The sequence below is a fragment of the Pteropus vampyrus genome, unplaced genomic scaffold (genome assembly GCF_000151845.1).
Source record: "Pteropus vampyrus isolate Shadow unplaced genomic scaffold, Pvam_2.0 Scaffold321, whole genome shotgun sequence".
Taxonomy (NCBI): domain Eukaryota; kingdom Metazoa; phylum Chordata; class Mammalia; order Chiroptera; family Pteropodidae; genus Pteropus; species Pteropus vampyrus.
Genome location: NW_011889102.1, coordinates 1,692,213 through 1,706,648, shown reverse-complemented (window position 1 = coordinate 1,706,648; position 14,436 = coordinate 1,692,213). Strand labels below are relative to the sequence as shown.

At 48.5% G+C, this 14,436-nt stretch overlaps 1 protein-coding gene and 1 pseudogene across 3 annotated transcripts in view; both read right to left on the bottom strand.

Annotated features, from left to right (window-relative positions):
• SLC6A5 (solute carrier family 6 member 5) overlaps window positions 1-12,482 on the bottom strand; it is a 49,408-nt gene extending 36,926 nt beyond the window's left edge. The window contains exons 1-5 of one of the 3 annotated variants that reach the window (XM_011377782.1): window positions 12,223-12,482; window positions 10,309-10,842; window positions 7,552-7,690; window positions 4,827-4,958; window positions 4,307-4,480 (exon numbers count right to left, since the gene is read on the bottom strand). In XM_011377782.1, coding sequence (XP_011376084.1) covers window positions 4,307-4,480; window positions 4,827-4,958; window positions 7,552-7,690; window positions 10,309-10,842; window positions 12,223-12,225 — 982 coding nt within the window. In that variant the 5' untranslated portion in view covers window positions 12,226-12,482. Of the gene's footprint in view, window positions 1-4,306; window positions 4,481-4,826; window positions 4,959-7,551; window positions 7,691-10,308; window positions 10,843-11,897; window positions 11,916-12,222 lie in introns of those variants that run through there. The other 2 variants (XM_023521887.1, XM_023521888.1) reach the window with 2 other exon arrangements.
• LOC111730583 lies at window positions 1,229-1,347 on the bottom strand (annotated as a pseudogene).
• Window positions 12,483-14,436: the final 1,954 nt, after the last annotated feature.

Here is a 14,436-nt window from a genome sequence, read left to right as displayed (position 1 = left end):
GTTGAGTGCCCCTAAGGAAGACAGTCTTTCTTACAACCTATACTTTAGAGATATAGGACAAATTCAGTCTCTATCCATGGACAGGGCCGGGGCTGCTCTCTGGGGCTGGAGCAGCTCTGGGGCCTTGGCATCTCGAATCTGAGGGAGGGCTCTGGGAAGTGTGTCCCTAGCAATGCTAAGAGGGCCACAGGGTACATACCTTCCTGCTGTGATTGAAGGTCATAATGGCAGGCGATCTACCCCCTCTCCCTTGGGACCAACTGCCTGCTATCACAAGGGTAATATAGTTATGGGTTGTGAGGGAGAGGGTGAGCCTGGAAGTTAATTTGTGGAATACTGCACTAGGGGAAGGAGTTGTTTCCTAAACAAGCTTCTTCCAGAATGGCCATTTGGGAGAGAACCTGGAACATCCATTGTCTGGACTCCCAACTTGTCCATCAGAACAGTGGCACTATAAAGCCACCTGTGTCTGTAAGTCAGAACACCATCACCTTAGTTCTAAGTCACCCCAGGACCCCAAAGAACCCAGAGCACTTCCACAAGGGATGGCCTGTCCGCAGCAATGGAATACACTCACATGCAGATAACACAGAGAACAGATGGGGGCTACACAAAGAAAGGGTGAGTGACACTTTGCTTTTTAACAGAGAAACGAAAAAATTTAAAGCACTAAGAATGAGATAAAATCTGCCCAGCCTGTCTATATACTCCCAGGGAATAATCAGAGTGAAAAATGTCCATTGTCTCTCTCTGCTCAGAGCTTACATAGTTTTTCTGGTTTATATCCGTCCACTATGAGCTTAGCTGTATAATGTCTTTATTCTGCCTTTAATGTTTCCTCAGTTATTGTGAGCGAAATTGAAAATTCCACAAAACCAGGGGCACCTCTACCCACATACCTGGCCTAGTCAAAGTGCTCAGCTTGCTTCAAAACACTCACGCACGCGTACACACACACACACACACACACACACACTTGCATACATAAACATATACAGATACTCTGACTATAAAAGAAATACCTGTCTATGATAGATAATACAGAAAAGAAAGAATGGCCCAAAAACCTTTTTGTGTATCACCTTCCTATGTTTTCTATCCATGCAGATATTGCTAGGAAAAACAAAAGTGTACTGGAAATCTGTATCCTGCTTTGATATTTAATATAATATGGTAAGGATTTCCCCATATTTTATAAATATTCATTTTTTCTTTATTATTATTATTTATGCTACAGCACCTGGTCTTCATAGGTGGTCTGCAATCCAAGTACTAACTAGGCCCGACCCTGCTTAACTTCTGAGATCAGACGGGATCGCGCTTGTTCAGGGTGGCATGGCCATAGACCGTGGAGTGTGGCTCACTGGGGCGTGAACCTAGGACCTTCTGCATGTAAAGCAGATATGCTATCCGCTACACTATGGAACCACGTCCTAGAAATATTTATTTTTAATGACTATAGAATACCTCATCTTATGCATTCACTGTAATTTACTGGAACTATGAAATTATTTAGCAATAACTTGAATTTTTAGTATTTCTAGTGTTTTCCAAGATTGTAAATGTGGCTGAACAATAATGTATAGTCCTTAACTGCAATCTCTGATTCCCCCTAAAAGAAAAATCTCCAGAAGTGAAATTACTAAGTCAAACTATTTGTTCAGACAAGCTTTCTTTTTACCCCATAGAACCTCAAATACAAACAGTTAGGTGACACCTGGACTGACATCACTCTGCTGAGACTGAGGGAGGAGAACCTGCTGGACCAAGGACTCTTCAGGAACCCTGGATGAGCAAAGGATCAGGGGTCATGAGACCCAAATCCCAGTGCTGATTCTACCTTTCAACTTACAGCCTGACACTTCCGCTCACTGAGACTTCAAGTCCAGTGAAATAGTGACTTCTCACCTGTAAAATAGTGATCACATCGCCTGCCCTTTAGAACTCATAGAGCTCTTATTAGAAAGAGCAGAGACATCATTTATAAAGCTGCTTTGTAGACTGGGGAGCTTTTAGCATGGTAGTTAGGATGAGGATCTCGGGAGGCAGGCAAACTTGGGTTCAAATCCCAGGTCTACCACAGGTCTATGACCTTGAGCTCCAGTTCTTTCTTCTGTAAAGTAGAAATAATATTCAAAGCCATCTATTGGCTTGTTGTCCAACATATGTCCAACATTGGTAATTTTAGTAAAAGGGTTTAATATGGTGCTCGGCATGTAGTAATGATGCTAGCTATTACTATGAAGTATTAAGGTGCTCCACAAATATTAGTGGTTATTGTTAGTAGAGAATGGCGTTCCTTTCAGAGGACAGCTGCAGGACACCAATCACTATGACCCATGTGTCCCTGAGGGATGTCCCCAGAGAAGCTCCCATGGAGCCTGAATCAAGGCAACAGCCCTCCTCCAGCAGGCACATTCTTGAAAAGTGACTGTCCTCCTAGGCACAATCTGGAAAGCACAAGCAGGGTTCTGAGATGACCTTGAGGTATTTCTCCATTCCAGATCGCACATCCTGGAAAATGTGCCTGGCCTAACATGGCGATCATTTTCAGGAAGCCATTCTGGCAGCAGATCGTTGGTTGTGAATCTATGAACAGCTGCTGAGAGAGATTATCCCAGACGGCAGCTTTGCAGAAGTGACCACTGGCCTGGCAGCGACTACAGGGCAAAGAAGGTGAGGCACTCCATTCCAAAAGTGGTTAAGACCAGCTAACTAAGAGATGTGAAAAAATGGCAACCTAATGAGTTTTATCCTTGGGCGTACCTGGGGAACTTTAAAAATACAGATTCCCAGATCATCCAATTTAATTGATCTGGTGTGGCCCCTAAATGAAATTTCACTTTGTTAGTTCCCTAGGTGATTTTAATGTGTAGTAACTTGGGTCGAAAACCACTGCTCTAACCTAGGAATCTGTCAACATGAATATTGTAAAGATGAGGACACAGAGGCCCAGAGAGTCTAAGAGACACTTACCCTTGGTCACAATACCACTAGTGAGCCACGCACCTGGGACCCTCCACAAATCCTCATCCTGGGTGCACAGGGTTTGAATTTAATGGACACAAGTCTCCAGTTTGAGCTCTTCTCCAGTCTTACTCAAAGATTCTCTAGGTGGAGGTTGGTCATGTTGTATATGTGTATGACTGTGTGTATAAAAATAGTCCAGTGTGAATTTCTGCCTTTAGGTATGTGCATCTCTTGGTGGGCATGGGAGAAAAGAATGAATCCTTCTCTCTTCACATACTCCAAGGGCTAAATAATGTCATTCTGCAACGTGCGGGCTATAGGGACAAAAAGAGCTGATTTGGGTGCCAGCACTAGGAACCAATTATATAGAGATCACAGGACTCTGACCTCAGCACAGACCCAGCTTAAGGGAAATAACAGATCATCTGGAGAAAGAAGAAACCACTAGTTTATGGTGCCGATTAAGGTAACCGGAGCCTTCAAAGGTGACTGATACTAGCACCTTCTGTTTGTGTCTCTGTAAGACACAACTGCTATCATATCCTGTTTCTTTTCTCCTCACAGTAGTGAGGTAGGTAGGATGGATATTGTTACTGTTTCTATTTTTCAAATGAGAAAAACTGAGACCCAGAGAGAAGTTACCTGATGCAGACACACGTACCCTCAGGGGCCAAGATGTCTTATAGACCAGAAAGCCTTGCTGACAAATCCGCCTGCTCTTCCTCATGTTCACTCTCCTGCCTTTGACCCAACAGACTGATAGCTTTCCCGAGTCCTCAAGTTCCAGTGAATTTCGGGTCCGAAACCGTCCTCCAGAAGCACTCCCTGACTCCCCAGGCAGACTTCCTTTCTTCCAGGATTACATCATACACATTTCTATCAGAGGTCTCCAGTCTGTGTTTGTTCTCATATTTACCCCATTCACTGAGCAGTATTTTGTGAAGTATAGACCCAGAATCACTTGTATCACTCTCCTAGACTCGGACTTCATTGCTTTTCAAATTGTATCATGTATACAAGTCACCTGGGACCTTGTTAAAATGCAAATAAATTTCCAGAGCCCACCCAAATCTAATAAATCAGACTTTGGTAGGCCTGTAAATCTGCATTTTTAACAAACAATCCAGGTATTCCTGAGCAAATAAAAGTTTGATTACCACTTCTCTGGGCCACTAGCTCTTTAAATGTTAGAATTATGTATATGTTTATATTTTTTAGTCTCTATGCCATCAATACCTAGCATAGGGCCTGGCAAACATAATATGTGCTCAGTGAATCTTTATTGAATGAACAGACAAATGAATGCTTAGCCTAAGGTGGGTGTATCCAGACTCACCTAACAAGAGCTTGGTTTTATCCTTGCATTCTGGCGTGTTCCAAGGGTTGTTGCACGAGCCCCAGGGCAGCACAGAGACGAAGGAGGCAAACAGGTAGAAAAGCGTGTAACAGATAATCACGTTGTAGTATATGGCTATTAGGACGGAGATGATCAGCATTGCGATGCCGCAGCCTGTGGAAGCAAAATTTCCAGGATTTACGTCATCCCAAATCCTATGGAATTCTTACAGCTGGGCACAGGGAGGGGACCTAGGTCTTGCTCTCTTTTACAGATGGATACACTAATAGTGGAGTAGACTCTGTTTACCAAGGACATTGAGGCATTCTGCCGGGAATGGAATGATGCCGGAAGTGATCTTGGGCCATTCATCGGAGGGTCCATCAGAGGGAATTGATCAAATAAAGAAGGAAGGAGTGAGTTCTACTGATCACAAAGGCAGGTCTCCCTCTCAGGGGGCCGCATGGTGCCAGAGAGAGCAGGGTAGGGCTGAGGGGGCTGAGAGGCAGCGTGGACTCACCTTGTAGGGCTGGGATGGCCTTCCACACAGACACCGGCCCCTGGCTGGCAAACTGGCCCAGTGACACCTCTAGGAAGAAGATGGGCAACCCAGCCAGAGCCAGCATCATCAGGTAGGGAATGAGGAAAGCACCTTGGAAAGCAAGAATGGGAAGTGAGAGCCCTGGGAGGCCGAGGCTGGGCTCCAGCCCACCTTCATGCTACGTGGTGGGAGCTGACTCCCTCTCCACTTCCAGGAAGCTTTTGATGGTCCAGCGCAACCGCAGGCACCCAGGACATTTAAAAGCCCTCTTCTGAAAAGTACAAGGGTACCCTGCAAACGCACTCCTTTTTTCAATTCCCCACTGGATGCTAGGGTAGTGTGCTGGTCAGATTTTAGTCTTTTCTTTTTCTTATTAGAGTACTTCAATGTCTCAAAATTAAGCCCTTTCAGAATTCAACAAATCCATGTCTTTGACTCAGTGCTAGAGTCAGATTTGGTGAAATCTTGTCATCTCATTGGCACCTCCACCTTCCAAGGACCTAACATCTGCTAAGCTAGACTTTGGGAGCCCTCCTCAGCTTATAACCCATGTCACCTGCATACCTTCTGCAAACGGGGGATGGGCCTGTTCTGCCAGACAGGTGGCCCGGGTATCCATCCCTCTCCCACAACCGCAGCCATCACACACTTCTCAACATCCTTCTCCACATAAGAAGTCCCTACCATCCTTCTAGATCAACTCAAATGCTTCCTCCTCCAAGAAGTCTCCCTGGTCAGTCCTTCCACAGTAGCTTTCCCAGGCACTGAGCATCTGACAATCATTCCGACGGAGTCTTAACTAGACTATGGGGTTCTTTCCCTTCAAAGATTCGTGGGGTTGTTTTAGAGAAGCTTGGGGAATAGCCATGATCTCTTAAAAGGCTTGAATCAGAACACTGCTCCAGAAGGAAAGCTGATCTTTCTCCATTTCACTCCTTCTGCACACCCTTTCCCCAACTTCCTGTCCGGAGAAGGGACACTTTTTGCGCGGGTGGGGCGGGCAGTCGGGGGAGGCTCCCCAACCCAGGAAAACTCAACAGCAGCCCTGGGCTGATGACGAGTAAAATTAAGTGTCCTGCTTTGTCCTTTCCTGACAGAATTTTAGCGAAAGACGTGGTTTGGGCAATCCTTTTCTGCTCCTGGGAAGGAGGCAGTGAGCTCTCCACCCCGCGGTGAAGGCCGCGGGTGCTCGGGAGCCGCAGTGCGGAGAAGTCAGCTTCTCCCTCCTGGGCCTGGTCCCCCGCAGCTCAGAGAACTGCTGAGCGCGTGCAGGAGCCCCCTGCACTTGGCAGATCTCTGATAAAGCAAAGCGCAGACACTTTCACCAGCCAAACTCACTTGACTGGAACTCCCTCTCCCTACCCCGATCGTGTGTATTCACCCCGCTTCCTGTCACTGGAGGCTTTATTATAGCACCTCAGGCTCACTTCCTGCACCCTAGTCTGAGGACTGCCTGCAGAAAGCCAAGCGGAAACCCATCTGTGGTGCCTATATCTGAGTGGCCAGCACACATTCTTAGGTTTCCAGGGCCCCCCTGATTGCAAATGCTCTGTGGTCCTCATAAGTACTTGTCAACGTGTCCTAATTTGGAATTGGGTGTGGTGGGGGGAGGGGCGTGGAAGCTAACATTTTTTCCTCTTTTAATCGTCCTATGGAGCAATACTTGTCAGTTTCCCTATGCATCAAATTTCTCCTGGAGCCCACCCAAGAGACAAAAACAAACAAACAAACAAACAAACAAAAACAAACAAACAAACAAAACACCTTAAGCTGCCTAATTTGTTGGGGCAAATTAGGTCTCTGGTCTAGTTGAGAAACTGTGGGAGAGACTTCTAGGTACAAATTTTTATTCCTAGAGGGTAACTTGTCAGCCAACATAGGGGCGGCTGCTGGCACTGTAGAGCCTCAACAATGTGAGGGTAAGCAAAGGGGACCTTGGATGTGTCAGGTCCCTCCTTCACGGGTACAGAAGAGGTAGAACGGATCCTAGAGATCCGGCAGCTGATCCAAGTCTAACTGGCATCCTCACCTTTTCAGAAACGGTTTTTCTTCAAAAGCAGTTTCTTCCACCCAGTTAGGGCAAATGAAACGAAATCCGTTTTTGCTGAACGATTTTGCTAGCCAAAATAAGCCCCGCTCATACCCAAGAGGATATAGGTATGGGGTACTTCTGAGAGGTTTTTGAGAGCACAACACCCAGCTCCTCTCTGCTCTCACCTCCTCGTTCACCTACAGCCAGCATTCAGTACCATCTAAGTGCCCATTCCCAAAGTCTTCTATTAGGCTAGGATTTCCAGGTTATAATCTTAAAATATCTTTAATTCGATGTCCAGAACCACACAGCTACTGGTGGTAAAGTCATTTAGGTACACGGAGTGCAGCCCTACCTGAATACATGTTGGGTTAGTTTGAACTTCCCTGCACACTTGGCGCAGGACCCAGCAGGACCAGTGGGGGAACATGAGGGCCCACCTCTTCCCTAAGCTCCATCTCCAGATTAAAGCCTTCTGGATCTAATGCCAACCAGTTACTGCAGCTTCTGCCCTCTGGCTTAGCACAGTTGCCTACATGGGATAGGGCTGGAGTGTAAGGAGGCTTCCCTGAGCCTCCCCTCCCGGCCTGTCCAGGAACTCTGGGCCCCTCCCCCCAACCCCCAAGTGCCCTCCCCACAGCGCCGCAGGCGGAAAGACCGGAAAAGCCATACCTCCCCCGTTCTGGAAAGCCAGGTAGGGAAACCTCCAGACATTGCCCAGCCCCACTGCGTACCCCACCATGGACAGGATGAAGTCCAGTTTGCTGGACCAGTTCCCTCGGGCCTTATTCTCATCCCCTTGCTCGTCCTCCTGGAGGCGGAAAAGCACATTGTCGGATAACAGCCCCAGGTTGGTCAGCAAGCAGGTCCCATTCCAACCCTCCCCCCTGCTGAGGGTCCTTCCCAGCAAGCAGGCCCCCACTTTTCAACCAAGGATGCATCAGCAAGCAGGATCCCCAATTCTGAAGAGAATGCACCTACAAGCAAGACCCTCACCCCTCAACCCTGCACTAGGACTCTTTCAGCAAGCAGGCTCCCGATTCCAATATGAGATCCATCTTAAGGAGACCTCTGAACATCTCACTCCCAAATCCTGCAGTCAGGGCACATCAGCAAGCAGATTTCCCCAAACCTTGAACCCATTGGTTGATCGCAAGCAGATCCCTCTATCCCCAACCCCTGACCAAGAGTTTATTAGGCAAGCAGGCCCCCAATATCATGCCTAGAGTCCCAAGCAAGCAGGTCCCTAACCAACCTCTCCCTCCCAAAACTCCTCAACACATCCCTTCCTTCAGCCCTTTCTCCCTCTGGAGTCTGTGCTAAGGCCAGAAAGAGAGCTGTAATGCCTGAAGCCAGCGGGAGCCCCTGCCTCACTTTCTCTGCCAAAGCCTACAGTCAGAATTCACCTGGTCAGCTAATTTAAGCAGGGGCCACTTTCAGCAGTGGAGTAAGAGAGATGGGCAGGAGGGAGATGTATCAGTGTAACAAGAGGAAGAATAGAGAAGGTAGGTATGGTAAGAGATGGGACGTTGAAAACCTTAAATTCTGGTCTAAATTTTACCATTAACCAGCTGGACAACCTCAGGCTAGTCACTTTGTCTCTTTGAGCCTCTGTGTCCCCATCTGTAAAGTGAAGGGCTTAGAATAACTGTCCCCTCAGGCATCTTCTAGCTCCAGCAGTCTATGGACCATTGGGGGTCACTTCTGCAAGTTCACACTAAGGTATTCTCTTGGGGCAATACCTCATTCTGGAATGCCTCACTACTAAGCAGAAAAGGCTGGCGGTGGAGCAACCTCAAATAAAAATAACAATATTCAGGACACCTAGACACTGCACAAAGCTTCCAGAGACCCAAGCCACTTCATGGCTTCCATCTCCTCAGTCACCCTCTGCCTCCTATTCTAGCAACCTGGTATGTTCCACACTCTTCCATAAGCCATGGAAGATAAAGAAGCAGCTGTCAGGAGAGGAGGAAGTCTTGGGGAGAGAGAAGGAGGGCCGAGGTAGGTGTCAGAAAGGCAAGAATAGAAAGGTGAGTAGAACTGAAAACAGGCAAATGCAGGGCTTGATCTATACTGAACATCTTCAACATCCCCCCTATGCTCTTCCCACGGATACTACCTCCAGCCCCACCCCCACCCTCCAATTCTTCCAAAGCTATAGAAGAGTGGGAATTCCAGCTGCTTTTGCCGCAGTGCGGAGGTTAAGCAAGGCATGTGAAATAAAATTCTGCCTCCACCTGGGGTCACACGGTTGGGCACATGTTATCAGAGGAAGTTACTATACACAGAGAAATGCTCCAGAAGTGGACCCCAAAAACAAGGTGAGAGGGAAAGCCTGTGTCTGTTCATTTCTAGTTATTCTAACAGCTTGTTTCTTGCTACATGGGCCTGTGGATAAGTGTGTGAGTGAGTGTGTGTGTGTGTGTGTGTGTGTGTGTGTGTGTGTGCAAACACTATATTGAATATGAACAGAAGAGCTATATAAACCAGAAATCTCATACAATATTCTGGTTCAGGCACCCACCACTGGATACGTGTCTAGCTCTTGAGCTCAGGAAGGAGAAGGGATAGTGGAAAGGCGAGCAATGGGAATGGAAGAGCTGAAGTAAGTGAAACAGGAGAGAGAAGAGCTCAGAGGAAGGAGAGAGACTGGAGGGAATTGGAAGAAGACAGAAGCCTATATGAGAGATGGGGTCACCATAATAGTTCGTTATCCCTAACCTAGGTTAGGATTTGCTTGGTGGGTTTTCCATGTCTCCAATTGAACACAGAGGATCAAATACAGGAGGTGATTCCAGGTCTGCGGAGCCTGAAACTTATACAATTGATAGAGGTCCTCTTGAAGAAGAAGAAGGAAAAAAAAAAACCATACAAAATTGTGATGATTACAAAATTAGGTTCTGGGTCTTGGAAGAGCCCTGAAGCTCAAGCTTCAGCAGTTGGCACCTATAAATCAAATGAGTTCTCACCCGATAAACAGTAACTCATAGTGAAAAGGCCACAGAACTTAAACTATTATTTCCTCCAGGGGTTTTCTTCTTATTTAATTAAGAAAAATTTTAGAGAAAAGACCCAGTTATTGGCAAGAGGATGAGTCCTGTCTGCATAAATGGCTAGGAATCCATCTGCCTCAAATGCGTAATGAGTTTGCGCTCCTATTTCCAATACTGAGACTACCAAGGGTCAGATAGCGGCAGCTCCTAAGGTCGCAATCCCTCTGGTAGGGTCACTACAGCCCTCGTGCCCTGAACTGGGGACCCCAGCGCAGTGCGAGCTTCCGAAGCCCCAAAGCTTCCTCCCGCATCCATTACCTGGCACTGCCAACCAGTCTCCCCATTAGCACACGTGCATCCGACAAGGCCCGGCTACATCTCGCGCACCTGGGGAGCAGCAGGAGGCAGCGCGGGCCGAGGGAGACCTGCTTACCTGGGCAGCAGCGGTAGTCACGCTGCCAGGGAGTACGGAAGTGATTCCATCCGTGCCCAGCACCACGGTGCTCTGGCTCATATTCACCCAGCCCACGGCCGGGGTATTGTTCCGCTCCAGGGTGCCCTTGCCCACACTCACGTTCGCATCCTCCTCCGGGCCGCGCAGGGCCGGAATCTTACAATGCAGCGTGTTGCCGGGCCCGGCGCCTCCAGGATGGGGGATCTGTGCGCTGTGAGTCTCGCTCAAGTCCCGAAGAGCCGCAGAGACCACCGGCGCCCTCGGGCTACTGAGTTTGCAAGCACCCACTCCTAGCGGCTCAGCCTCACAGGCTCGCGCGTCAGGGGACTGGAAAGTTTGGTCGCCGGTGGAAGCAGACCTGGGTACACGCGGCAGTGGTGCGGGGGAGGCCTCTGGAAGCTCCTGCTCCGGACTCGTCCTGGGCGCACAGGAGCCATCGTGGTGGCCTGGCGCCACCGCAGCCTCCAGGCTGTTGGCTGGTTGTTTATTCATTTCCTTGGGAGCACCGCAATCCTGTAAAGACAACGGGAAGTCCATGCAAAAAAAAAATCAAGGCAGCTTTAGAAAATACCTGTATCTACATACAGAGACGTTCATAACTCAGGTCCAAACACAATATCTAGGGAACGAATTGAGATCTGGATTTTTTTTTTCCTTCTCCAAGGAAAAATGCCATCAGTATTTTTTTCAATTTGCCTGTCTTGTCAATAATTAGATGACATAAAGAAACTAATATTCTCCTCCCTGATGGAGAACTGGGAAAAGAGGCAGAAATGTTTTTTGGGGGGGGAGACGGGGCGGGTGGAAAGGGCCCTACAGACACGAGCTCCCCGCCCTCTTTGGATTTCACATCACGGCTATAGGGTGCCCATGTCCCTATCACTATTGTAGAAAGATTCTTTAATTTTCCGCCCCATTTCCTTTGTCATTCAACAATGCACATTGCCATTTTTTCTTCTCCGTAAGCGATAGACAAGCTGCGGCCACAAAGCTGAGGCCCTGGCACCTGCGAGCATTTCAGGCCAAATCCGTTGTGTGAATCCCAGTGCTCCAAAACTCATCCCCGCCTGCCAGGTAGCAAATGCAGGGGAAAAGGATCGTGACCAAAATAACAACCACAATAATAAACCAGACTTAATTTAAAACACAAGATGGTAACCAGGTTTGTTATCTTACACAACCCAATTCACTTCCAGATTCCCAGATATGCAAAAGAATGAGCAAAGTTTTTGTCTTCCCACCACCCCACCACCAACCCAGAATAACTATTCACAGGATTCTGATATCCTCCATGCCCCTACACTTGCTTGGGGACCAAAATTCAAAATTAATTTTCATTTGCTTTCTCTCAATTGGGGTGCGAATGAAAATAACTGCCAGCGGTGGTTTTTTTCCCTCCGCTTTCACTCTCATTGTTATTTTCCATGGCTTCCTAAATATTAGTACCAGTAATTACTATAAACTGTGAGGATAATTTTATTACCTTCACCTCAACTGCACACCTCTCGTCGAACCTTCTTTCACAAATGCATAGATGAGAACTCCTTAATTTGCACCAATCTAAGTACCTTGACTACAGCAAGCATTCTAATCTCAATAGCCTCTAGGACCTAGAGCGACTCGCCTCAGTACCGGTATCTGATTTCAGCACCGAGGACAGTGCCTAGAGTCCCAGGCGGGTACACAACCTCTCAGCTGCACAGCCTCGGAAACCTCTTTCCGACCTATACTTGTACTGCTCACAAGTACAACTACGAAGGCTGCGACAACTCTCCTCCCTCCCTCTTCCAAAATGTACAGAACATTTTTACATGAAGTATTCGAAATGAATCTGCCCCCTTCCTATCCCTGCAACCTCTAATCCCGTTAAAAGAACAAAAGCAAACCACTCACCATGTCTGACGGCGGCAACAGATTGAATGGGTAGAGAGTGAAACCAGCTATTGACAAGACTGGGTTTGGCTCCAGCAAGAGAGGCGCTTTCTATATCTCCTTGGGAAAGGCCAGATTTGCGTCAGTGCAAAGCAAGGTGCCCTTCGTTTGACATTTTTTTGATAATACAAGTTTGATAAATCATTACCCCCTTGGATTCGAGTTTTAAAGGGACAACAGCCGAGAGTATGCTGGCGGGAGGGGGCTGCGTGTTCTGCGTGACTCATGTGGGTTTGATTACTAAACCGAAGCCAGCGGGAGGAGATGACAGAAGTTTGCCTCCCCCTAATTAAGGGGAACATGGGAGGGACACGTCCCACTGCACCCGAGGCGAGGCGCAGCCGCTAACCAGAGCCGACTGGGCTGCCGAGGTAGGCACGGGTGAAGGAGTTAAATCACTGTCACGTTTCAGTCTTTCTCTTCTACTAGATCCCATAGCTGCCTCTCCAAATCTGCAGGCAGTGGATTCTACAATATTACCCTGAAAATTATGAGGGTCTGCACGTAGCGCTGCAGCTCTGCACTGGCTGGTACATACGGGTCCTGCTTTTATAGGGTGTACCCACCTGGGTGTATGCGGATTTGAGATTCTCACAGCCCTACCCTCTCTGGATTTTCGCTTTAAAAATTGAGGTCCAGTGTTTGTATTCCTATTTTACCTCTATTAACACAAGTAAGAGAAATTCCGGAGTGAAATTACGACTGCTCTCGTTGAATTTGTTAAGCTTCTCTGAAAAAATTTTAAAGAAATAAAAAGAAAATTATCTCCAGCACTGACCTGGTTCTTAGGTCACTTTCTACATCAAAGGACAGTCTTTCTGCTTAGCCCTCAATAAAAATCCTCCACAGCCAGGCCCGATTTGGAAGCACAAGGTCTTAGAGACCCTCCAAATCGCGATCCCCAGCAACCAGATGGCATGGCTGATCACCGTGGAAGCCACGGGAGGACATTCTGCCGCACTGTGGCAGGAGTAGGGGGTGGCGATAAAAGGATGGACTTGACTTTTGGTCGAAAGCAATGGCTATCATCAAAAGAAAGGGAAAACACCTTTACGAGGAAGGTGTAGTTCGGAAACTAGGATATTCGTAGGTAAAACGCTTTCCCTCCCTCCTTCCTGGCCGGCCTGGTTCGGGCAACCCCTGGTCTCGGGGATGGGGAGCTACAGAAAGCACTTTATCCCCTCCTTGTCGCCTGCAGCCTGGCCAACCGCCTCGGGGTCGCACCATGGCACTCGGCTGGGCCGTCCCACGCAGCAGGAGCGTAATGCCGCGGGGCCGCAGAAGGAGGCTGCTGCAGCTGGCTGTGGTGAGTGCCTGGGGCACTGTGGTGGCCCCTCACGCTGCCTGCCGAGCTGCTTGCTAGAGCTCGAGCGCTGGGATGCCTCAGCTCACTGGCTCGCTCTCCTGGCCCCTCCGAGGGTAGACAGCTCGGGACCCACGGCCTGCACAATTATGGAAGGATAGGTTCCCTGAGGACACCTTCCTTGAGAGCTGTCTTGTGCGTTTCAGGCCGCGTTTTATTGTAGTTTTGAGACAACAACTAGCAAGCTCTCAATATTGAACCACTGCGAAAGGGCTTTCTACGAATTATGCCATTTACCCTTAACACGCTTTGAGAAACACCCAGTTTTAAAGCCGGGGAAACTGAGGCTCAGAAGGTCTCCTCCAAATCTGGAGGAGGTGGGTACACCTTATAAAAGCAGGGCAGTTGTGGAGGGGTGGGGGGCATTGAACTCTCTTCGGAGGCCGGCTCCGAAGGAGCCTTTGCAAGGTCGGGGAGGGGGAAGTAAGGGAGATGGAGGAGGGACCGTGGAGGACTCTGGCTGGAGAAGAGTTAGAAGAGCAGGCGGGACCAAGAATCCCGCGGAGACTCGTGTTTCGGCCTTAGAGGACACTGGAAAACACCATGGGCTTTCGGGGCCATGGGGGAAAACAAACAAACAAACAAACAAAACCTGGCTGGCGATTCTTCTTAACAGACCCCAGCTTCCACCGAGACAAACCAGGAAGCGGGAACTGTAGAGGGCGGCCCCTGTAGCTCCTGACTCTCACGCCTCCAGGCGCCCCTCTAGGTTCGGGGAGGCCTCCCCTCACAGGCCCTGGCCCAACTTCTGTCAGTTTCCTCAGTTTGCATTTGAGACGCCCCTGCAAAGTGCCGCGCGGGAATGCGCGTCC